At 42.3% G+C, this 24,203-nt stretch overlaps 1 protein-coding gene across 1 annotated transcript in view; it reads right to left on the reverse strand.

Moving 5' to 3' along the window:
* XPOT (exportin for tRNA) overlaps positions 1–21,626 on the reverse strand; it is a 37,051-nt gene extending 15,425 nt beyond the window's left edge. Inside the window, exons 1-11 of the mRNA XM_061639844.1 lie at positions 21,282–21,626; positions 16,361–16,494; positions 10,862–10,944; positions 10,255–10,311; positions 9,438–9,507; positions 9,082–9,300; positions 2,833–3,017; positions 2,419–2,587; positions 804–1,040; positions 567–605; positions 138–200 (exon numbers count right to left, since the gene is read on the reverse strand). Of these exons, the coding sequence (XP_061495828.1) occupies positions 138–200; positions 567–605; positions 804–1,040; positions 2,419–2,587; positions 2,833–3,017; positions 9,082–9,300; positions 9,438–9,507; positions 10,255–10,311; positions 10,862–10,944; positions 16,361–16,420 (1,182 nt within the window). The 5' untranslated portion in view covers positions 16,421–16,494; positions 21,282–21,626. The remainder of the gene's footprint in view (positions 1–137; positions 201–566; positions 606–803; positions 1,041–2,418; positions 2,588–2,832; positions 3,018–9,081; positions 9,301–9,437; positions 9,508–10,254; positions 10,312–10,861; positions 10,945–16,360; positions 16,495–21,281) is intronic.
* Positions 21,627–24,203: the final 2,577 nt, after the last annotated feature.

Below are 24,203 nucleotides of genomic sequence, written 5' to 3' on the forward strand. Positions count from 1 at the left end.
TGTTTTCCAATATATCTCAAAGAACAAAAACAAAAACAAAAAATGTTTTGTCCACAGTTACCAAGAAACTCCCAAACCATTTCTCTTAAACTCAGATGGCTACTAAAAACTAAAAATAGCCAAGCATGGCATCTAACCTCATTTTCAAAGTTGTATTCTTCATCATATGTTAGTTTCTTCATAACAGCCAACATAATTGCCTACAATAATGAAAAAACATTTGTCAGGTTAGCATCCTTGTATATGCTTACAATAAACAAAAAACCATGTCACTTTATCCAAAGAAGGGTGGAGTAGGACATCTTAATGATATTGCTGAAGTGAATGGGTGTGAGCAATTACCTGTACTTCAGCATTCTGAAACTAACTGAAAAGATTTGGAGGAAAGGAACAGTTATTCTACATAATTCCATTGCGCCGGTGGAAGTCCTTGCACTAAAAGAATAACTTGTTTGGATACAACCCAATACATTTAGCTATTTATTCATATCGAGGGGTTTTTTTGGGGGGGAGAGATCGTTTTTCTGTTACAAACTCTAGAAAAAAGGTATTTTAATTACTCTTACCTCTACACTAGCTTTTTGCTGTTCTGAAATCATAGGAAGCTGCAAAAACAAGGAACAAAGTTTACTTTTGAAGTGTCTCAAGCAATTTTCACATATTAACACTAGCCATCAGTTTTAAAAACATACCACGGATATCTTTTTTAAAAAAATGATTTTTTTCAGATAACTTCACCAAGCTGCATCACCTCCTTCAAAGCTTGTTGTGCCACTAGTCTTAATGTAAGAAGTTCAATTTACCTGCTTCAGTATATGCAGATAATCGTAACAAAACCCAATAATATTAGAAGATATATCATCATCTTCATGAATCAGAAGTTGCAACATCAGGGCCGCTTTTGCTTCAATAGCTTGCAGGGTATCTTGGGCATTCTTCATATCTCCAGTCTTAATGAGTTTAGTCCAACTAGCTATCAATGCCTGTCCCATTCCATTGATCAGTTTAGAGAACCTGGCAAGGAAGTCCACATCTTCTTCCTGCAACATTTGTTAATCAAACGATTATTCTAAAAAACACTTAAAATTTTAGTTTACTGATTTATCTGAACCTCAAATTGTACCCACCAAAAATGACACATTATGTGGATACTGTTATGATAGGTCACCAGGAAATGGAAATATCACTTATTTGTAATTATATTTACTTATGCTGCATTCCTAAACACACTTTATATAGAGTAAGCCCCATTGAGCTCACTGGAATTTCTAAGCAAACATATTTAGGGTGACATTGTTAGTCAAGGCTGCTTTTAGTATGTAGAAAAAACACATGCAGGGAAGTTACCAGAAAATGCCAAAAATGTCAGCTGAAAGTTTCAGATGTAGGACTTGGTGTTGAAAATCCTGGGAACTATGCAAGATGAGTCTCATGGTTGAAGTGGATTTCCAAAACCGGTTAAGATTTAAACAATGTAGTGTGGGAACAGGTGCAGAAAAGGGCAACCTTAAATTATCAAGGGGCTGGAGCAACTCCCCTATAAGGAAATGTTGCAACATTAGGGGCTCTTTGAGATTAGAAAAAAGGCAAGCAAAGGGGAGCATAATAGAGGTGTATAAAATTATGCATGGTGTGGAGAAAGTGGATGGAGAGACATCTTTCTATCTCTCTTATGGAATTTGCGACAACAAGATGTAGCGATGGCCACCAAATTAGCTGGCTTTAAAAGATCAGACAAATTCATGGAGGAACAGCTTCTGATCTACCACTTAGAGGATCAGAGGCTGCATACCCCCTAAATGCCAGTTGCAGAGGAACAGCAGCAGGAAACTACTATGACCCTCATGTTTAACTTGTGGACTTCCCACAGACATCTTGTTGGGCCCTCTGGGAAACAAGATGCTAGATTATTTATTTTTATTTATTTATTTGTTTCATTTATAGACCGCCCATAGCCTTTGGCCTTATCTAGCAGGGCTCTCCTTATGTTTCTGTCAGTTAGAAGCACCCTATTCATCCCTACAGCAGCTGGGGAACAGCTAATGATCCAAGAGCCGTAACACTATCAATCCAGTAGGACCCTCTCCCTCTGCCCTAAGGTGCTCTAAGAGAAAGAATGCATATTTGCTAGTAGAACTACATGGCTGATGTTAGAGAGAATTGTCAAGCTCCATTATATGAGCAGGACTAGGTACAATGAAGAATAAGAATCAGTTCAGAAACCAATATAGTACTAGGACAAAAACAAGAGTTTGGGATGGGAAGGAAGAATAGGAAATTACAGTAATGTAAGGGGAAGAATAACAGTTAGCTTGGGAAACAGATTGCCAATATCATTGAAAGTAGCTTTTCATAAATCACAAAAGTACAGGCCTATCAGCATAAACTTTATCTCCCTCTTTATGGGAGGTTACTAACCTGGTCAACACTGAAGAGGCCAGCCGATTGTAACACTTGACACAAAGTCTCTACCAACTTTGTTTTATCGATTGGATCCATTCCTTTATTTACAATTTCAAACAAGCAGTCACATGCTTCCTCCCGTAGAACTTCTATGGACATGTGACCTAGCAGCATGTTTATAAACCTAAAAGGACATACCAAAGCTTTACACAGCAGATGCAAACTGAAGCATGGGCATACATTAAACTATATTTATAAACATGTTCTTGCTGGGGTTTGACTTAAGAATTAATATGCCATAGCTACAGAGACACTAGAATTTCCAGATTGTTATCAATTGTTTTGGCATTGTAAAAAAAATTATAACCCCCCCGTCCCAGAAAATAATTTGGCTGATTGTTTGCATTTCTAATTTAAAAGAAACTTTACCTTTCATTGGCGATTAGGCTCAAATCTATCCAAGAGACATATGCTCCAACTACTTCAAGGCACTGACATGTCAACTCTGAATTTGTGTACTGATACATTTGTAAGATTTGGTACCATGATTCCACCAAACTTGGAATGCATTGTTCCCTCATAGTATCTTTTAATAAGGTATTTCTACGAGCCTCCTATAAGTATAAAAATAATGTCAGTCTTTAAGGAAAAACTCTGGTACCAATCTAGATACAATACCATTTTTTGCAATCTGAAAATGTTAAGAGGACAGCAGACAAAATGCTGGTAAGTAGAGCTAGTGTTCCCCTTAACAGTACAGACTACCTTGTAAGGCTGTTGCCCCCTGTTCATGACAACATTATACCAAAAGTGAAGAATTCAGAACACTGTGAATTATTCCTTTCTCAAATGCTAACATTTAACATCCTTAAAAGAAATATCAAGTATCAACTTTGGGGGTAACTTTATAAAGGTTTCCCTTGTTGCTCTCTTATACAAAAATGAAGATACTGGCTACAAGAATTAAAGAAGCTTGTTTTAAAAGTAATCAAGAACTGTTAATATAAAACTTCATGTAGGTTGTTTGAACAACTAAGGCTGCAATCCAAAACATACTTACCTAGGAGTAAGTCCTGTTGGAGTGGGGGCAAGAGCAACTCCTGTTTGAGTTCTTTTGTTTGTATTCCAGAAGGAAGATAGAGTTAGGGTCCTCCAGCTGACTAGGCTTGCCTACCTTTACCTGTGCTGTTCTCCACCTAACTTCTTTCCACTGTAAACGAATATGCTCAGGGAAGCTTATCTGCCCCTTCCTTTGTCTTTTTCTCCAACTGTACGAGGAGAGAGGAGACTTCTTTGTCTTTGCTCTCTCTCCTGAGCCATGAGGGCAATACCCACATCTGGGCATTGTGCCTCCAACTTAGTTAGAATTAGTTATGCTTTTCCTATCTACTATGTATTTATATAAATAAAGCAGCTTTTCTTATTTTACTAAGTCTTAAGTCTCAGTGATCTAAATGCATGGTAAAAGCCTGCTACTTAGGTAAATACACACACTGGCACACATGCATCTCAGACCGCTGAAACACTCTGCATATACATACAAATTTCCATAACAAAGGGTTATGGGCCCAGTAAGCTAAGTTGAATTTCAAGTTGTGCCTGAAAGCTATAAAAAAAGGCTAAGTATTACACAATATTTCTCTTTTCCACCTGAAGCCAAGGAAGCCGTACAGGTCCTAAACCAGTGTCTGGCATCAGTGATGGACTGGATGAGGGCAAACAAGTTGAGATTAAATCCTGATAAAACAGAGGTACTCCTGGTCAGTCGGAGGGCAGATCAGGGAATAGGGATTCAACCGGTGCTGGATGGGGTCACACTCCCCCTGAAGTCTCAGGTTCACAGTTTGGGTGTACTCCTGGACTCAGCTTTGAATTTGGAGGCCCAGATTACTGCTGTATCCAGGAGCGCATTTGCCCAATTAAAACTGGTGTGCCAGCTGCACCCGTTCCTGGAGCTGCCTGATCTGACTAGGGTGATGCATGCCTTGGTTACATCCCGCTTAGACTACTGTAACGCGCTCTACGTGGGGCTGCCTTTGAAGACTGTTTGGAAACTTAAATTGGTACAAAGAGCTGCAGCCAGAGTGCTAACCGGGGCTGGTTACAGGGACCATACAATCCCCCTGTTACAACAGCTCCACTGGCTGCCAATTTGTTTCCGGTCACAATTCAAAGTGCTGGTTTTGACCTACAAAGCCCTATACGGCTCAGGTCCAGGTTATTGGACAGATAGTATCTCCCTACATGAATCTGTCCGGGATTTGAGATCTTCAGGTGAGGCCCTTCTTGTGCTCCCCACACCTTCGCAAGTACATATGACGCAGACACGAGATAGGGCCTTTTCGGTGGCCGCCCCTAGGTTGTGGAACTCCCTTCCGAGTGAGGTGCGATTAGCTCCCTCCTTGCCGTCCTTCTGGCGACAAGTAAAGACTGTTTTATTTCAACAGGCATTTGGGATAGAGAACGACCAGGATTAAGTGTCATAGGATTGGTGACTATATTATATGATTTTATTGTTTTAAATATTTTAATATTTTATTATTTTATTATTTTAAATTGTCCGCTGTTTTTAACGTATGTTTTATGGTTTTAATTTTTCTCATAGTTTAATTCTTTTTTAATTGTATACTTCTGTATGTTTTAATGGTGTTGTTTTTAGTTGTAAGCCGCTCTGAGTCCTATTGGAAAAAGGGAGGGGTAGAAATAAAGTTTATTATTATTATTATTACAAAGAGATAAAAAAAGAGACTAGGTCAGAGAAAGAAAAGCAGAACAAAAGATAGGAAACCATGGCTGAAGAATCAACACTTCAGACAAGCGTCCCAAGGGTAGAGTAGGACAATTATGCGATTTGGAGTCTTTGAATGACCAGATTTCTGGAAGGGGAGAATCTGCATGGAGTCCGAACTGATCCTGAACTCTCAGCAGTGGATGAAGAAGCCACTGCATCCTGGAGGCATAAGCATGCCAAAGCGAAGTCTCTTCTTATTTCTGCTTTATCAGACGAGGCACTAAATGTTTGCATGGGATGCAGGAATGTGAAGGAAATATGGGAGAAGTTGGAAAATGTGTATCACAGAAAATAGTGATGTTTCTCTGTAAGTCGTTGTTCATGCTGAAAGAATCTGATAGAGACAATCTGAATACACATATGGAGAGATTTACAAGTCTGCTCCAAGAATTAGAAAGATTTGGAAAATTGTTAGATGAAGATTTACAAAAGGTAATACCCCCGGCCTCTCTAAATGAACATCATCGAGTGACTGCTTGCATACTAGAACAGACAGATCAGAACCTGGATCAGATTATATCATATTTGAAAGATCAGGACTATAGAGACAGGAACAAGCTCTGTCTGAAAAAGAAAATTTTACTGTGGGCAGAAACAGCAACCAAAGACAGGATAGAGGGATGAGTCAAGCAGCCTTGATGCTACAGCAGGGTACTGAAAAACACAGGAAGAGTTGCTTCAAATGCAAATCTCCTAATCACCTTCAAAGAGATTGCCACAGAAGGGAGACAGGAGAAAGTTGATTTTAAACCAAGGCAAGCTGAAAGAAAAATACATGGCCAGACTAAAGTGAAGCATTGCAGTTACCAGGTATCTGATGGAAATAATGTTGATTATAAAACCAGGTTTTTAATTGATAGTGGTTGTACTTCCCATATAATAAATGATAAAAATTTGTTTAAGAATTTTAGATCTCATACACAGAATGTAATAACTGCTTCTGGAGATCTGTTCTCAAGGAACAGGCATGGTGCAGCTACTTTGCAAAATGCCAGAGGGCACCATACAGCTTGAACTGAAAAATTGCCTATTTGTTCCAGCATTTAAAGGTAAGTTAATAAGTGCCACTAAAATAATGGAGCTTGGAGGTGAACTTCTTTTAAGTAGCAAAGTTTACATAGTTTTAAATGAAGGAGAAGTATGTTATACTGCAAAATTGAAAAATGGACTTTTGCATTTGGAATATTTTGAAACTAAGCATGCAAATACAGCCAAAGAAACCTGTGATTCTGGATGTTTACATGTTTGGCATCGAAGGATGGGACATGCCAGCTTAGCCAGAATCAGTGCTCTAGAGAAGGAAAATTTGGCTAGAGGCATTAAAATTGGACAGCGTAAATCCACAGAAAAATGTGAGTATATGTTGTATAAATGTTGTATAAAGACAAAAAATGTGAAACCAAAATTTCCTAAGTAAAGTGAAAGGAAAACTACAAAACCTCTAGAATTAATTCACACTGATCTCTGTGGACCCATGGGAATGCCATCACAGGGTGGAAATTTATACATGCTGGCTTTCAGAGATGATTACTCAAGGTATACTACAATGTACCTACTGAGAGAGAAAAGTCAAGTACTTTAAAAATTGAAGGACAATGTCAAAATTGTGTCCAACAAATTTGGCAGAAAGCCACATTGTAAGGTCTGACAATGGAGGAGAATTTGTGTCTAGGGCTATGCAAGACTTTTTACGTGAGGAAGGCATAGAGCACCAGATTACAGTTGTCTATAGTCCAGAACAAAATGGACATATGAACAGGACTCTTGGACAGATGATTCGTTCCTTGTTGGAAGATGCATAGTTACCACAGAAGTACTGGGAGGAAGCAGCGGTTACTGCCACCTATCTGCAGAACCAACTTCCAGCATTTGCAACCAACAAAACACCTTTTGAGCTATGGCATGATCGGACACCAAGCGTGTCTCACTTTTGTGTATTCGGCTGCAAGGTCTTTGTACACATCCCAAAATAAAAGAGGTCAAAATTTGACAACACTGCCAAGGCAGTAATATTCGTTGGATATTCTTCAACACAGAAGGGATACAAAGTCATAGATCCCAAAACTAGCGAAGTTGGACTATACAGAGCTGTCCACTTTGATGAAGGAAAATGCACACACCAACCAGAAAGGGTGCCACACCAAACAGATGACAGCGAAATGGAAGAAGAAACGGACCTATCCTTCCACAACAGAAGGGATCATAACCCACCTGCGGAGGAAGAAGAGGAGTCTGAACCAGAAGAGGCATCAGAGCCAGAAGGGGCAGCTGAAGCACCAGCACCCAGACGCTCTGAACACACCAACAGAGGCGTACCACCAGAAAAACTTGCTTACCTCATGAGAGATGAATTTCCACAGCCGGAGACCTGGAAAGAGATTGAAGCCTTACCAAAAGCTGAAGCTGACAGGTGGAGGCAGCCAGCCAAGGAAGAGCTGGAAGCTCTACACAAGAATAAAACTTGGACATTGACCAAGTTTCCTCAAGGAAGGACAGCTGTAGGCTGCAAGATAATATTCAAGAAAAAGCCAGATGCTGAAGGAAAAGTTGAGAGATATAAGACAAGCCATTGGGAAACTTCTATAAATCAGCACTGTTACCAGGCCAGATATGGCGGCAGCAGTGGAACACCTGTGCAGAAAAACCAGCTCACCAACCAAGAAAGACTGGAAAGCAATCAAGAGAGTGGTGAAATATCTAAAGAATACTGCTACCATGAAACTGAAGTTAGCGGCTACCTGAGATCCCAAACTAGTGGGATATGCAGATGGTGACTGGGCTGAAGACACTACAGATCGAAAATACACCAGTAGAAACATTTTCTACTATGAAGATTCTGTGATCTGCTGGGCAAGTAAGAAACAAGAGACTGCAGCACTCTCTTCCACAGAAGCAGAGTATGTGTCCGCTTCTGAAGCAAGCAGACAATTGACATGGCTACTTGAACTGTTCAAAGATTTAGGCATCTCTATACCCGGGCCTGTTGTGATGCATAAAGACAACCAAGGATGCATCAGACTCATGGAGTCAGAAGGGGTGAGTTCACGAACCAAGCACATAGATGTGAAGCACCATTTCATTAGAGATACCTACCGCAGAGGACTACTCAAGATGGAGTATTGTACAATGGAAGACATGACTGCAGATGCTCTGACAAAGGCATTGGGCAAAGTCAGATACTGCAAGCTGCGAGACAAGATGAATCTCGTGGGCTGAACCAAACACTCTTTGAGAAGGGGTGTTGGAAGTGGGGCAAGAGCAACTCCTGTTTGGGTTCTTTTGTTTGTATTCCAGTTAGGGTCCTCCAGCTGACTAGGCTTGCCTACCTTTACCTGTGCTGTTCTCCACCTAACTTCCTTCTGTTGTAAACTGATATGCTCAGGGAAGCTTATCTACCCTCCTTCCTTTGTCTTTTTCTTCGACTGTCCGAGGAGAGAGGAGACATCTTTGTCTTTGCTCTCTCTGCTGAGCCACGAGGGCAATACCCACATCTGGGCATTGCACCTCCAGTTAGAACTCTAGTTAAAATTAGGTATGCCTTTCCTATCTACTATGTATTTATATAAATAAAGTAGCTTTTCTTAGTTTACTAAGACTTAAGTCTCAGTGATCTAAACGCAGGGTAAATACACACACTGGCACACATGCATCTCAGACCACTGAAACACTCTGCATATATATACAAATTTCCATAACAAGTCCTACTGAACTCAATAGAACTTACTTCTGAGTAGACATGCCTAGGATTGAAGTTTAATTAGTTAAGCTTCAAACAGAACACTGAGAACAGAAACATCATTATTAGAAACTTTTTCACAGGCAGTACAGCTAAAAAGACCCAGAACTTATATAGTACTGTACTTTTAAACTGTAAAAAGGGAACTTACATCTGATGTATGAACAACATCCCTGTCTACCAGTTCAGCATCAACTGCCATAAGGATTCTGAGATACAAGTCCACACCTCGGGGATTGAGGCCTACCACAGCCAGAATATCAAAGAAAAACTTGTGCCATTTTGTGAGATATTCAGTAACAAAGAGCAAAGCAAACACTTGTGCGGCTTTGTTTCGTATAAACGTTTTCTCCGGTTGAGAATTCACCATCTAAGAAGAATAATAATATTTCAAGATGCAGTATGTCCAGAATATGCAGTAATATATTTATATTGTAAAAGATTTGGGAACAGTTGTAAACAGATGATTGATGATCATATTAATAATTGGGTAGTGAAGAAACCTACCTGTGCTTGTAGCCATGTTATGAGCGTTTCCCTAATTAGCTGATGCTGTACTTCAGTCAACTGGGAATACCTGAAACATAGTTCAAAATAATATTCTATGTTATTTGTATAAATGTATTTTAGTCTTGGAACCTGGACACATCAGTATAATCCATGCCATAATTGTTGTGGACTGCCTGATGTTCAGTTACTGGCATCAATCAAGGTGGAAGCTGACCAAGTAAAACTGCATACCCCAAGAAGTCTCCTGGTCCAGGTGGAGCAGGTGCATTACTAAAGCAAAGTTATTCAGCAATAGAATTAAAGCTCTTCCGCAAAAAAAAAAAAAAAAAATGGGCAGGATAGAGAATATTCAGCATATAGCCAAACTAGCCTCACTGGTGGAACAACTGGGTGGCTCCCTCACCACAAGAATGTCAATGTGCCAGCAGTGGAAACAGCACTCCCCCTGCATGCCCACACCATGTAGAATATTATGACAGATCAATCGGTCCTCCACTCTAGCTTCAGAGGCCTGTCTTTTTAAAGACTGAAGAAAGGGCGAGCAAAAGCAGGCAGAGGGGATCCCCTCCTTCGTAATGATTTATAAGGATAGAACTTGCAGAATACCTTCATATAGCTTTGGCTTTCAATGCAGCTCAGATAAGACAATTGAGATTGGAATACATGCCCGGATGTATTAAATAAGGGCTTTGGATACTTAAGAAAATCAATTGAACACTCAAAAAAATAGAAATTAAGCAGATTTTCTCTACATACTAGCACGCATTTCCTTTTTGCTTGCTAAAATCCAATAAATGTAAAGATGCAGCCTCACTTGTATTTAATTTGATGTTCCAGAACTTGAAAGCAGAAGAACTTGATGTGATCATCACTGAAACAAAGAAAAACAGTACAATCAACATACAATGAAACAATGTATTTAATAACCACTCAGTATGAAGGATGCATATACCCACTCTAAAAACTAGGTACAAGCATTGTAGTATTGAGGCTCAATTTCACTTGGTATCTTGGTACAAAACTAAGCACTTAGAGGGAACTCCTCACCCTGCCCTGTGATTAATGTTGTGTGTATTCTGGGGCTACAGCGCACAAACCTAGAATTCAGTACTGAGTGGGTATTTAGCATCCTGAGAATCTGAACTTTCACGTACAAAAGCAAACCATTCATGGAAGCAACAGCTCTGGATCCAACTCACAATGTGGTTCTGAACTGAGACATTTACATAGCAAAAATGTCTTATGTCAAGTTTATTTATTTATTCATTACATTTATATACCGCCCCATGGCCGAAGCTCTCTGGGCAGTTTACAGCAATTAAAAACATTAAGAACAAATATACAAATTTTAAAACACAAGTTGTTGTAACTGGAAAATATTCTCATATTAAAAGCACAGAAAGCAACTATTTATTTTCTACCTGTAGATTCTTTGGGCTAAAGCTTCGGCACACACCTGCCAAGCATCTGGAGATATCTTCAGCTGTTCAAAATAAGCCAATGCCTGAAATTATTCCAAAAAAAGTCAAAATAAAAAAGTTGCTTGAGTATCCACCTGAGGCATCTTCTCCAAACAATGTAAAAATTGGGTATATAGATTCTCCATGGCTCTGATACAAGCTTTTAAAAAAAATTTTGGTAGAGGGGGCATAGCGGCAAAGAAGTGGTGTAGAGATTAGTGATGGTATTCAACACTAATCCTACTCAGAATAGAAGTTAATGGACATAACTCATTTAGGTTCATTCATTTATATGGGTTTACTCTGAGTAGGACTTAGCTGAATACAACCCTGTGTTAGTTTTGTGAGTACAGGATTGCTGAAAGAAGGTGAACAAAGGAGAGAGCAACTGAGAAGGAGGAATCTGAAGAAAGAATGGGTGGAGAAAGCAGAGGCCTGGGGAAAACAGTACAAGAGATAAGAGAGTTGAGAAATGGAGACCAATAAAAAAAGGGATGGGGAAAACCTCATGCCAGGCCATGGAACTTAACAGCCTTTATGTCACTGGCAGGACATGGAGAAGAGACAGGAGTGCTAAGGAGACTGAAGGCTGGGAATAATAATAATAATAATAATAATAATAATAATAATAATAATAATAATAATAATAATAATAATAATAATAATAATAATAATAATAATAATAATAATAATAATAATAATAATTTAATTTGTGGGTCGCCTATCTGGCCAATGGCCACTCTAGGCGACGTACAATTTAACAACAATACATTACATCATAATAAAATATATCATAAAATACAATATAACAATAAAACAATAAAACAGTTACAGTACAGAGTAGTAGGCTATTCGTCGTAACAATTTAACCCTCCCCGTAAGTCCCAAAGGCCTGTCTGAAGAGCCAGGTCTTCAAAGCTTGGCGGAATACATTCAGGGAAGGGGCATGTCGAAGGTCATACGGGAGGGAGTTCCAGAGAGTGGGGGCCGCCACTGAAAATGCCCTCTCTCTTGTCCCCGCCAACCTAGCTGTTTTAGTTGGCGAGATTGAGAGAAGGTCCTGTGTGGCTGATCTTGTTGGGCGGCATGGTTGGTGGCGCTGGAGGCGCTCCATCAGATAAACTGGGCCGAGACCGTATAGGGATTTAAAGGTTAATACCAACACCTTGAATTGGGCCCGGAAAATAACTGGAAGCCAGTGTAGGTCGAACAACACTGGGGTGATGTGTTCCCGGCAGCGACAGTTTGTAAGTAGTCGAGCCACAGCATTTTGTATAAGTTGTAATTTCCGGACCGTTTTCAAGGGTAACCCCACGTAGAGCGCATTACAGTAATCCAACCGAGAGGTGACCAGGGCATGTACCACCAGTGGAAGCTGATGAGAAGGAAGGTAGGGCTGCAGTCTATGAATGAGGTGTAATTGATACCAAGCTGCCCAGCTCACTGCCGAAATCTGAGCCTCCATGGACAGCTTGGAATCAAGAACAACCCCAAGGCTGCGGACCTGGTCCTTCAGGGGCAATTTCACCCCGTCGAACACCAGGTCAACATCTCCCAGCCTTCCCTTGTCTCCCACGAGTAGCACCTCAGTCTTATCAGGATTCAACTTCAGCCTGTTCCTTGCCATCCATCCACTCACGGATTCCAGGCACTTGGACATGGTCTCCACAGCAGACTCTGGTGAAGATTTAAACGAGAGATAGAGCTGAGTGTCATCCGCATATTGGTGACACTGCAGCCCAAATCTCCTGATGATTGTCCCCAGCGGCTTCATATAGATATTAAATAGCATGGGAGAGAGGATAGAGCCCTGTGGCACACCACAATTGAGAGGCCAAGGGTCTGAAACCTCCTCCCCCAATGCTACCTGTTGATGCCTGTCGGAAAGAAAGGAATGGAACCACCGTAGTACAGTGCCTCCTATTCCCGATTCCTCCAGGCGATGTAAAAGGATACTGTGGTCGACAGTATAAAAAGCCGCTGAGAGATCGAGGAGGACAAGAAAGGTGAATTCTCCCCTATCTAATGCCCTCCTCATATCATCAACCAGAGCGACCAATGCTGTTTCAGTTCCATGTCCAGTCCTGAAACCCGATTGGTATGGATCCAAATAATCCGTTTCATCCAAGTGTGTCGACAACTGATTAGCCACCACTCGCTCAATGATCTTGCCCAGGAATGGTAGATTCGAAATTGGGCGAAAGTTATTCAAAACTTGGGGATCCAAGGAGGACTTCTTTAAGATGGGCTTTACAATTGCCTCCTTGAGTGCTAATGGCATTACACCCTCCTCCAAGGATGCATTGACCACCGCCTTAATCCCCTCGCCCAATTTCTCTTTGCAGCTCACAAGAAGCCACGATGGGCAAGGATCAGTTAGACAGGTGGTAGGCTTCACAGTCGAGAGCACCTTGTCCACATCCTCAGAAGGAAGAGGTCGAAACCGATCCCATTTGACCGGATTGCAACTGGCCAACTCTGTTTCATTTACTGTGTCCACGGCGTACGGAACTGAGCTCCGTAGATGTTCGATTTTGTCGGCAAAGTTCTTTGCTAATTTGTCACAGGAGGCCATAGACTGTTCCAAGGGTTCCTGAGCAACTGGACCGGCCAGGCTTCGGACCACTTGGAACAACCTCCTGGGACAGCACTCTGCGGACGCAATAGAGGCAGCAAAGAACCTCTTCTTTTCTGCCTTTATTCCCACTTGGTAGGCAGTTACTGCTGCTCTAACCTGTGTCCGGACATCTTTATAGTCGTTATAGTCGTCTCACCTCCTGTCTCAGATTTCGCAACCGTGGAGTATACCAAGGTGCTAACTGAGTTCTGTTCAGGGGGAGAGGACGTTTCGGCGCCACGCGGTCCAGAGCCCTGGTGATCCCCTCATTCCACTCCATCACCAGGGTATCGACCGTGCGGCCTTCAGCAGGTTCCAATTCCCCAAGCGCAGTCAGGAATCCTTCTGGATCCATTAGGCGTCTGGGGCGGACCATTCTAATAGGTCCTTTTCCCCTACGGAGGGTGTGTGTTATCGAGAAGTCTATATTTACCAGATAGTGGTCTGACCATGACACAGGGGTGGAAGAAGCCACCCCCCAACTTCAGAACACTTCCCTCCCCTCCCAGGACAAATATAAGGTCGAGAGCATGACCGGCTACATGGGTGGGCCCAATATTACTAAGGTGCAGTTCCCAGGAAGCCATGGTTTCCAGGAAATCCCGAGGGGGTCCTACAAGAGTGGCCTCAGCATGTACATTGAAGTCCCCGAGAATTAACAGCTCTGGGGACAACGCACGTACAGCCGAGACCATCTCTAGCACCTCGGCCAGGGAGTCTGCTGTGCAGTGGGGTGGGCGGTACACAAGCAGGATCCCCAAACTGCCCTTCGGGCCCAACCTCCAGTACATGCAGTCAACAAACTTAGTCCTATGAAGAGGAGGTCTGGTAAAAACTAGAGACTCCCGATAGATGACTGCCACACCCCCTCCCCGCCTTCCCACCCTCGGTTGTTGTGCATAACGGAAACCCAGCAGACACATGGCCTCAAGAATGGGAGCTGAGGCCTCATCCAGCCAGGTCTCCGTAATACATGCCAGGTCTGCTTGCCCATCCAAGATTATATCATGGATATGCAATATTTTCTGTACTACAGACCTGGCATTACACAACAACAATCGAAGGTCGGTAGGAATCCTGCATCCCCCAGTTGTCGTCTGGTTCTGAACAGACCTGGAACATGGGATGGGTATTACACATCTATCCCGTGTTCCCCTCATCTGGCATGGTTTGCCAACAGTACCATTCCAGCGTCTGCCGCCCACTCTTTCTATAGTTTGGCCCCTCACCCTCCCTGTCACATCCCCCCCTGACTTGCACATGCCCCTATCCCTGTTCGCCAATCAGACAGGCCACCCACCCTAAAACAATAATGAGCCGGAGACCCGCCTCTAACACTCTGATACTGCTAAATTAAATTTAAATTAAAATTAAAAATCATTACAATTTCCCCACAACCACACATCCACACATCCATATATCCCCACAGTCAAAATCAGCCCAAAATCAACACAAGTAGTCCTAGTCTTGGCAGTGGTGGCAATAATAAAGATGACAATCTTCCTTCGGTTGCTGGGCCGCACCCAGAGCCTGGCTGCCCTCTGCGGCGCTCCCACCGCCGACGGGCCGATGTCCTCCATGGCTCTTCTACGCTGCCACCCCGACCGTTCTCCTGGCGCCTCACACCGAGTCCAGGGCCCGGCTGTTTTCTGCGGCGCTCTCACCACCGCCAGGCCGTTACTCTCTACAGCCCTCCACACCACAGGCAGGGGGAGCAGGCTAGGCACTCTCCCACCACCACCTGGCTGATGTTCTGGCCGTCCGTCACACTGCTCCCTCACTGCCACCAAAACCAGACCCTAAGGTAGGGGGGATGGCCATAAAGGGGGGTGGGCTTCTCAGCTCAACACTACCCCCTCTTATAGTCCCAAAAGGTGTTAAAGGGGGATAAACTTGATGTTAAAAAAGCGGCTTACAGAGCTCTGAGTAGAAGGCAATTAGAGTGTTGTAGTTCTCTCTCCCCTCCCAACTGTTCTTAACGCCGATCTGTAGGCTAGAGGCTGCTGCTGGGCTGCTGGGTGGGAGAGGCAACCAAACGCTGCAACTCTCTCTCTTTTTCAGCTGCTCTCAGCGTCGTTCTTGTAATTTCCAACTAAAGCTGCCAAAACAAGTTTGTATTCCATTCACATACCTCCCCTTGAGAAGATGATAACAGCCCACTCCTAGGCACAGTTCCAAACACAAATGCCCTCGTAAAAGAGGAGCAAAAATGCCGTCCGGAGCAAGACCCAGGTTACAAGAAAGGTAATGAGCAGGGGACCCCAGATTCAGGAATATGAAATTCAGGGGATGAAGGGTGGTGATACCGTAGGGGTGGACAGAAGATACATTGGGATCTTTAGGTTGATCACTGGATGAATTGTAGTACATTGGCAAGAGATTCTGACTCCCAGTTTAATAATAGCAACAACAAAAAAGGCTCCCCAACATGCACACACACAAAGAAAAATTTGGCTGTTAGGATCCCTGATCTGTAGCTAATGCAGATACAGATTTATTCTTATATATATGCAAGTTATTCCAGCGTATAGCTAATGAGGTGTGGTAGGTGGTTAGCTCCATCTTCTGAGCACTGTCCTGCCTCTGGGTCCTGGTTATTTATTGGTGATCCTCAGGCGTTTAGTACAAAAGAAAGGTGATCCCACACACCTGAAGTCTGCCCACCCCAATGATAGCATGGGCAACATTTTAAAAAACAGTAAATCTCAAATACTTTTGAGCCACTCAGATCTTTGGCTACAGGTCTGAATTGTTTGCTCTCAGCTGAAATCAACACCACATTGATGCCTAGTGAGCTACCCTGTAGCCAGAAAGAGGATGAGAAAAAGTATAATTAAACTTACTCGTTGCCTGAAGTCTATGTCAGCATTTGGGTTTAATCCCAGAAGAGCTTGCTCATCCATTTCTGCTGCTAAGCTCCAGCTTCTCTACTTTTAACAGGATTATCCCATCCGCCTATGGTAGGAGCCGCATACATCTGCAGATGAAACCAATTAAGAGTCTGAACTACTGATGTCAATCAATACAACTGCTTTCCCCCAATATTAGTGCGCCAAACCATTCATGCAGAATGCAGCTGCAATGTTTAAATTATTTTTATAAGGACAAGACTGGGGCACCTGTACTTCTCCAGGCTGTTGGACTCCAACTCCTATCAGCCCCAGCCAGCATGGCTGATAGCAGAGGAGGATGGGAGCTATATTCCAACATCTGGAGAACCACAGAATCTCTGCTCTTGTATAGAACTTCTTGTGTATAAACTCCAACAACCAAATGAGAAAGCAAATAAAAGCTTGAAATACAAGAAGCTGCAAATAGGAGAGGCAAAGGCTCCAGGGCAAGGAGAGTGGTTGGGTCACAAACATTGTAATTGTGCTCCTGATTAAAGAACATGCAGTTTAGTCCTGAAAGAAGAAGTTTGGCAACGAAGACCTGTTGCATGTCATTGTTACAGGAAACTTAGTTTAAAGGGTTACCAAACCTCTTCTTACATTTTTCTCCCTGAACAGAAAATGAAAGGATGGGCTGGCTGCCAGATTAAGATTTTTGTTAAAGAGAAAATGGGCTGAGTGGTTTGTCTGTGCAACAGATGAACAAACAGGTGCAGAGGCAGATAAAGTATTTGTTATCTGGGGAGTAGTTCATTTTTCCATTAGTGTGGGATCATCAGTAGATTCAAGGAACTGAAGTATTCCCCAGGGTTGCTAAAGGATACACTGGTCTCAGAACAACAGGTCAAACAAGTTTTATTTAGATCCTTGCTTCGTGCTGGTTTATGTGCTTTTGGAAATTATATTTAGAGTAGGATAGCATTTGAATTGTCAAAGATTATCATGTCAAACAAGTCTTGACACTTGCCTGCTCTGTGATATACTGGGCCAGTGTGGAAAATACCCAGAGCTCAGAAGTGCAACTAAACGTTTGTACCTGGAACAGCAACCTTGTCTACATAAGATATTGCATGTGCAAGAGATATTCAACACAGCATATTAAAATTAAAAAGTTCAGAGGAGTAGGGACCTTTTTCAAAAAGTGAACTCACTATATTAACCCATTTCAGTATACAAAGAAGTACACTTCAATCTACCAAAGTTGGGCTACCAATGTCAGCAAGACATTTTTGTTTGGAATGTTAACAGCAGTCTAATTCTTCACAATGTCATTAGTTGTTAGTGCAACGACATTAGAAGCTGTTCATAGCTCCCAACATAAAACACACTTGAGGTACATATTCTGGATTTTGTGATGTTGACATCTGATTTGACTCCTCATATCCTTCAAACAGTCATATCATTGCCATGCACATTATATTCCAATTCCCCAACAGCTTTCTATTTCTAAATGTATGATAGAACAGGGGTCTGTGGTCCTCCCGATGGTGCAGAGCAACTGCCTTGCAAGCAGAAGGTCCCAGGTACAATCCTTGGCATTTCCCGGAGAGGCTGGGAGAGATCCCTGTCTGAAACCCTGGAGAGCTGCTGCCAGTTAGTGCAGACAATACTGAGCTAAATGGGTCAATGGTCTGACTCAATGTAAGGTGGCTTCCTATGACTATAAAACCCATCAAGCCCCAGCCCGTATGGCCAACACTCAGGGATGATGGAAGCTGTAGTCCAACAACATCTGGAGGTCTACAGGTTAGCCCTCCTGAGATAGATTTATCATAAGCTTTCTGTTCTTCATTGACATTCCAGAAAATGAACAGTGCACTCCACTACATGTATACTCAGAAGTTCTATCGTGTTAATCAGGCTTACTCCAGATAAGTGGGTATGGAACTGCAATCCAAGTTATCTTATTCCCAGTTCTTTAGAAGAGGCACACTCCCACTATCCAGTGTTGGGAGTTAATATTTGTCCTGATGAGGTTTTTTCCTACAACAACCTGCCTGCTTCCCTTCCTGCAAAGCTTTCCCATCCTTTCCCTCAGCCCTGTTAGGTACATATATGGCATTGTACTTTTCTGACTCAAGTATCACTCAATGCAAAATGATTGCAGCACACTTTTGAATGCTTGCACACAAGCAGCCTAGATCCGACTGCCTTCAAATCTTTTACTCTGGATTGTGTCCATGGTAAAAAAAACCCAAGCAAGCAGCACAGACTGATCAATCAAGTTACAGTGACAGTAGAGTAGCTCAACCCTTTTAAACACTAATCAGACATGACTAGTGAAACAAGAAACAAGTTTTCATTTTAGTCCTAGAAAACTGAGGGCATGATAAATAAGGCTGAAAATTCTCCTGATAAAAGAATATTTTACCTTTTGAAAGCACAACTGAACATTTTAGGCCAGACATCAATACCATTTTATGGTAGTTAAGAGACAAACTAATGAATAAGACCCAACAGCGCCATCTCAGTGTTCCCTTTTTTAAGCAGAAACCTCTCTAGGCTGTCTGAGGCAACTTCAAAATGAGAGGCACTTTTTAGATCCACTGAAGTAGTATTGGGCTAGAGCTAGGCTTTTGCATGTTACTGTAGGAAGGAAAGAACGCTACTCTCTGCCTCCCATGGCACCTCATATTTGCAAAAGCCAACGTGATACTGGAATGACTTTTGCAGCATACAGCGTTTTGTGTAATGTGTAATTTTACTCTTATCTACAGACCTGAGAAAAAAAGAACTTGGTTATTTAAATTTACAAGGCCATGGTAAATAGTATGAGGCATTAAAACGACTGATTATTATGAATATTTATTTCAGAAGAAAGGCAAGTTATCCACTTTACACTCTGAGTCACAAATTACCCTCACTAACAAGTTCTTTTTTTAAATACAAAAACATCAATTTTAGACAGATTTAGACATAATTTGTATTCAGGAGTGAACCTGTGCAAACAAGTCAAATGTCTCTGTTGCCAGACAAAAGTAAAATTGAGTATAAGACCTCCCATTGAAGCAGAGGTTGCCAACATGTGCCCACAGAGACTTTCCTTGGCACTGATAGGGTCCTCTCTTCCTGCTGAAATTATGCTTGAAAGAAGCATTCAGTTATAGCCAACAGAACAGGTTATGGTGTGTGCTTTGTTGCAGTGTGTGTGTGGTGCCAATGTCAGTTTCTTCAGCTTGCAAATATGGCCATAGGCAAAAAGGTTGTTGAGCCCTGCATTAAAGCAACATTAACTTTCATATAGAACGGATCCCAAGCAACAATTTTTAATTTTCCCTTTATTTAAACCAATTTAAAGAAACAGCGGACCAAGAGCCTAAAGAATTGTTCACGATCAGTCTGACAGCACAATCCTACACATGTTTATTTAGAAGTAAATTCTCCTGGATTCAGTGGGGCTTGCTATGTAGTATGCTTATTTGGGATTGCAGCCTGGGGAAAAAGTCAGCCCCCATCTGGGTTTATGATGCTAATAATATTCCTGATATAATGTATGCAGTTATTAGGCAGACAACCAAACTCCCCATACACCAAACCACTGCTTTTCTCTCTGCATTGTAGATTTACAACAACTTGCACTGGGCTACCACTCTAGAACTAAATGTTTCATCCCAATAGTGAAAAGTATATCATTCATCACTGTTCAGCTACCGCTGATATATTAAGAGGTCATTAATTACCATCACACATGCTCCTATGTAATGTGACATCACATGACTGCTTAACACTTGCTCATTTGCAGGTATGTGTGCGTGAACGGTCACCACTCTAAAATATTGTACCGAAGAAGATATAGAACTTCTACTTATAGTGACTCTTACACATGCAAGTAATTACTAATTCAGAGCTACCAGTAAGCAAAGAGGTTTTTTTAGTGTATGTTCGTAATAAATAAATAATAAATAAAATTTTATTTAATTAGTCGCCCATCTGTCCGAGTTAACGGACACTCTGGGCGACGTACAACAATACAATACAACAATTCATACATAGTTAAGGATGCCTAGGTTTATTGATTTCAATTGATTTCAGCTCACTTGGCCAGCTTAAGATCCTATTCACACATGCATATTCATCACTCAACTACACCATCACACAATGACTTGCATGAGTGATCCACAACAAAGAAAAAAAGTTTTTAACAGCTTGAAATACTGCTTTTCAATGGATGTTAAGCGATCAACGATCAACGATCAAGCAGTGTATGTGCATGTGAACCAATCCTTAACGTAATTTAATTATCCACTAATAAGTGTTCCTACCCTTTTGAGTACACAGTGAGCATAACCGAAGAGTTACAGAGCAACTTTGAGGCTGAGCTAGTACTTATCAGGGTGTCACTTAGACAAGGAACCAGCCCGTGCCCACTCCATAATAGCAAACCAGCTGTGCAAGTACAACGGGTTCATGTTCAAAAGAGAGCTTCACGTGCACAGTTTTTTTTTTAAAAATCACCTTATCTCACTCACGCTAAAAATGGAGTTTATCCCCACACGTTGGCTATACACGCTAATAGGCAAAGTGGTGATCTGCTGCAACAGCGAGAGCTGAAGCAAAGGCGGCTCACTGGCACCGATTACTGCCAAAGGCAAGGAACGGGACCCGCACATGTATGGCTTTAAGTACCAGAAGACGTTAAGCAGGCGTCGAGACACCTTCTGCACCGAATGGAGCAGCACGACCCCCGACCCTGCCCACGAGGCAGCCACGCCACTGCCCGCTGGGGCCTGCTGGGCCAAGCGCACCTTCTCGCCCGTCCCCTGCATCCCAAGTAGGGCAGCCGGCAACACCCCCCTCCATTCCTGTGGGCTACAAGGAGAACCGCACTAGAAACAGCACAGGACCCCCAACTAGCCCCGATCCACTTCATTACCTTCCCAACTACTCCATCAGGGAGGGGCGGTGCCTTCTCTCACTCCCGAGAGGACGCCACGACCGCAGGGAAGCCGGGCAGAGGAAGGCCACCCGCGGTTCCTTCCTCAGTTCGCGGTCCAGCAGGAAGCTCGCCACGGGGCTACTGCGTGCCCTGTGGGGAGACGCAGCGTCCCCACCTCCCTTCCCCCAGTTCCGCCCGGGAAACTGACACACCAAGCTAGACTACAATTCCCAGCATACCCTGCGGCAGATTCTTTGAACACATTTCGCCCTGTAATAACCTGCCGCAAGTAAAACCGAGATCCCAGAAACAGGTTTTTCCGACGTTTACTTTTACTTCTCCAATCAGGGAAGAGAAACGCGTGGTAGGCCGGGAAAAATGCTTTCTTCGGAGTGCAGTGCATGCTGGAACTTGTAGTCCTCCCTCTGTTGCTTAGCTCAGAGACGATCAGCCTGCCCCGTAGATTTTCAGATCTTTTTTGTCCTCAATAGGTAGGAGATGGTGATTTCCACAAATAACCTGGAGCTTCGGCCGGGATCAGTGACTATTTTGACCTTTAAAGTGAAATCCCCAAGTCATTTAAACCGACCATCTCCCCCTTGAGCCTGTTTAGCTCCATTACTTCTTCTCGACCGCGTGGGGGTTGACAACTGGAGATGCTGCGGGCATGCCAACACTACACACATTTCTGTTTAACTATCATGGCTTTCCTAAAGGGACGCTGGGAATTGTAGTTCTATAACAGAACTCATTTAATACATACCGAAGACCCAATAAAGCAGCAACTCTTATTACGGCCAAGGAAAAACACAAGTACAACAGTGCAACTGGAACCTGCTCATGTTCACTTGAAAGAAGTCCCATTGATCTGAATGGTGCTTTACTCCCAAATAAGTTATTTATTATACAATTGTAGTCTTAAAAATGTAAATGTACTGTCTTCAAGTAGATTCTGACTTATGGCGACCCTATGAATAAGGGTTTTAATGGTGGGCGGTATTCAGAGGCACTTTACCATTGCCTTCCTCTGAGGCTGACAGGCAGTGACTGGCCCAAGGTCACCCAGTGAACTTCATGGCTATGTGGGGATTTGAATCCTGGTCTCCCAGGACATAGTCCAACACTCTAACCACTTTGCCACACTTAAACTAGTATAAAAACAAGGCAATGGAAAGCTGGGGTAAATATTAGGAAAGTTTACTGGGGCCTCTTCTAGATTTTTTCCTTTTGAGTATATTTATTTATTATTTATTTATTATTTTATTTATACCCCACCCTTCCTTCCAGCAGTATATGGCCCTGACTCTGAAAGCCATGCTGTTTCTTTGTATATCCCCCTGCTGATCAGTCACAATAGTCAATAGGCCAGGATCTAGTCACAAGCTTCTAGTGGCATCATTTTGTTGTGGCATCATTTTGTTGTTCTTATGTGCCTTCAAGTCGATTATGACTTACGGCAACCTATGAATCAGTGACCTCCAGTAGCATTTGTTGTAAGCCACCCTCTTCAGATCTTGTAAGTTCAGGTCTGTGGCTTCCTTTATGGAATCAATCCATCTCTTATTTGGTCTTCCTCTTTTTCTACTCCCTTCTGTTTTTCCCAGCATTATTGTCTTTTCTAGTGAATCATTTCTTCTCATTATGTGTCCAAAGTATGATAACCTCAGTTTCATCATTTTAGCTTCTAGTGATAGTTCTGGTTTAATTTGTTCTAATACCCAATTATTTGTCTTTTTTGCAGTCCATGGTACCCGCAAATCTCTCCTCCAACACCACATTTCAAATGAGCTGATTTTTTTCTTTTTCACTTTTTTCACTGTCCAACTTTCATATCCATACATAGAGATTAGAAATACCATGGTCTGAATGATCCTGACTTTGGAGGGCAACTATAAGAGAACTAGGAAAGGTCCTCAAATGCAAAGATATATCACTGAACAATAATGCAATAAAATACAATGTAAGAAATAAAAGAAGCAATCAATATACAATTAAAATCATACAGCATCAAGCATGGCGCCTCACAATTGCTACAAAAGGCATGAATAATCATTAAATGGTCAAGGGTGTAGTCGTCCAGGGTCTCGGGGAAATCTTAGACCCTTTACTTTTTTGGGTGCAGGGTCCCTATGTCTTCAGCATCCTGTGAGACAATCAGCATGAAAGGGGAATGTGTTAGCCACTGAGAAGAGTCTTCTAACATGAGTCCTTGTCCTTTCCTGCTGACTGGAGCCAATCAGAGTGAAAGAAGATGAGTCAGCCATTTAGAAGACTCATCTCGGCAGCCAACACTCTCCCTTTTCAAGCTTATTGGCTCCTAGGGATATTTGTTGTTGTGGGAGAAGGCGTTAACAAGGATCTCATTCTCAACCCAGCAGCAAAAAAAGGGGGGCATGGCTGTGACAAACATGAGGGGACCCTGCACTTCTGAATTTGCCACTATACTACTGTGAGTGGTACGCCAAGACCATCAGCAATTTTCAAATGGTCCATAATAAAAACAGTTTGGGAACTGCTACCTTAAGGTGTAGTGAAGCATTGGGATTGGTACTTATGGTGTGTAGTTTGCAGAGATGCCTCTGACTAGAGCATGGGTTCTCAACAAGGGGAAAAAGGGTTCCAGGGGGGTAATTCGGACCACTATTCAGCAAAGTGTGATGTCCTGTAGATTATGTACAATCTGTAAAATTGTAGTTTGTTTTTAATTTAATCTGCGACATTCAATAAAGTTTATTGAATGTCACAGATTAAAATCGATTCTTGAACATGCAGCATTATTTTCATTTGCAAAATTAAATTATTATTTAAAGACCAGAAAGTGCTCCAAGAAATTCTGTTATAATATAAACTAAGAAATTCGCGAAACGTCAACACGCTATGAGAGACTATCTTGGGAAGGGGGGAATTATATTCTGAACA

Source organism: Rhineura floridana, chromosome 8 (assembly GCF_030035675.1).
Source record: "Rhineura floridana isolate rRhiFlo1 chromosome 8, rRhiFlo1.hap2, whole genome shotgun sequence".
Lineage (NCBI taxonomy): Eukaryota > Metazoa > Chordata > Lepidosauria > Squamata > Rhineuridae > Rhineura > Rhineura floridana.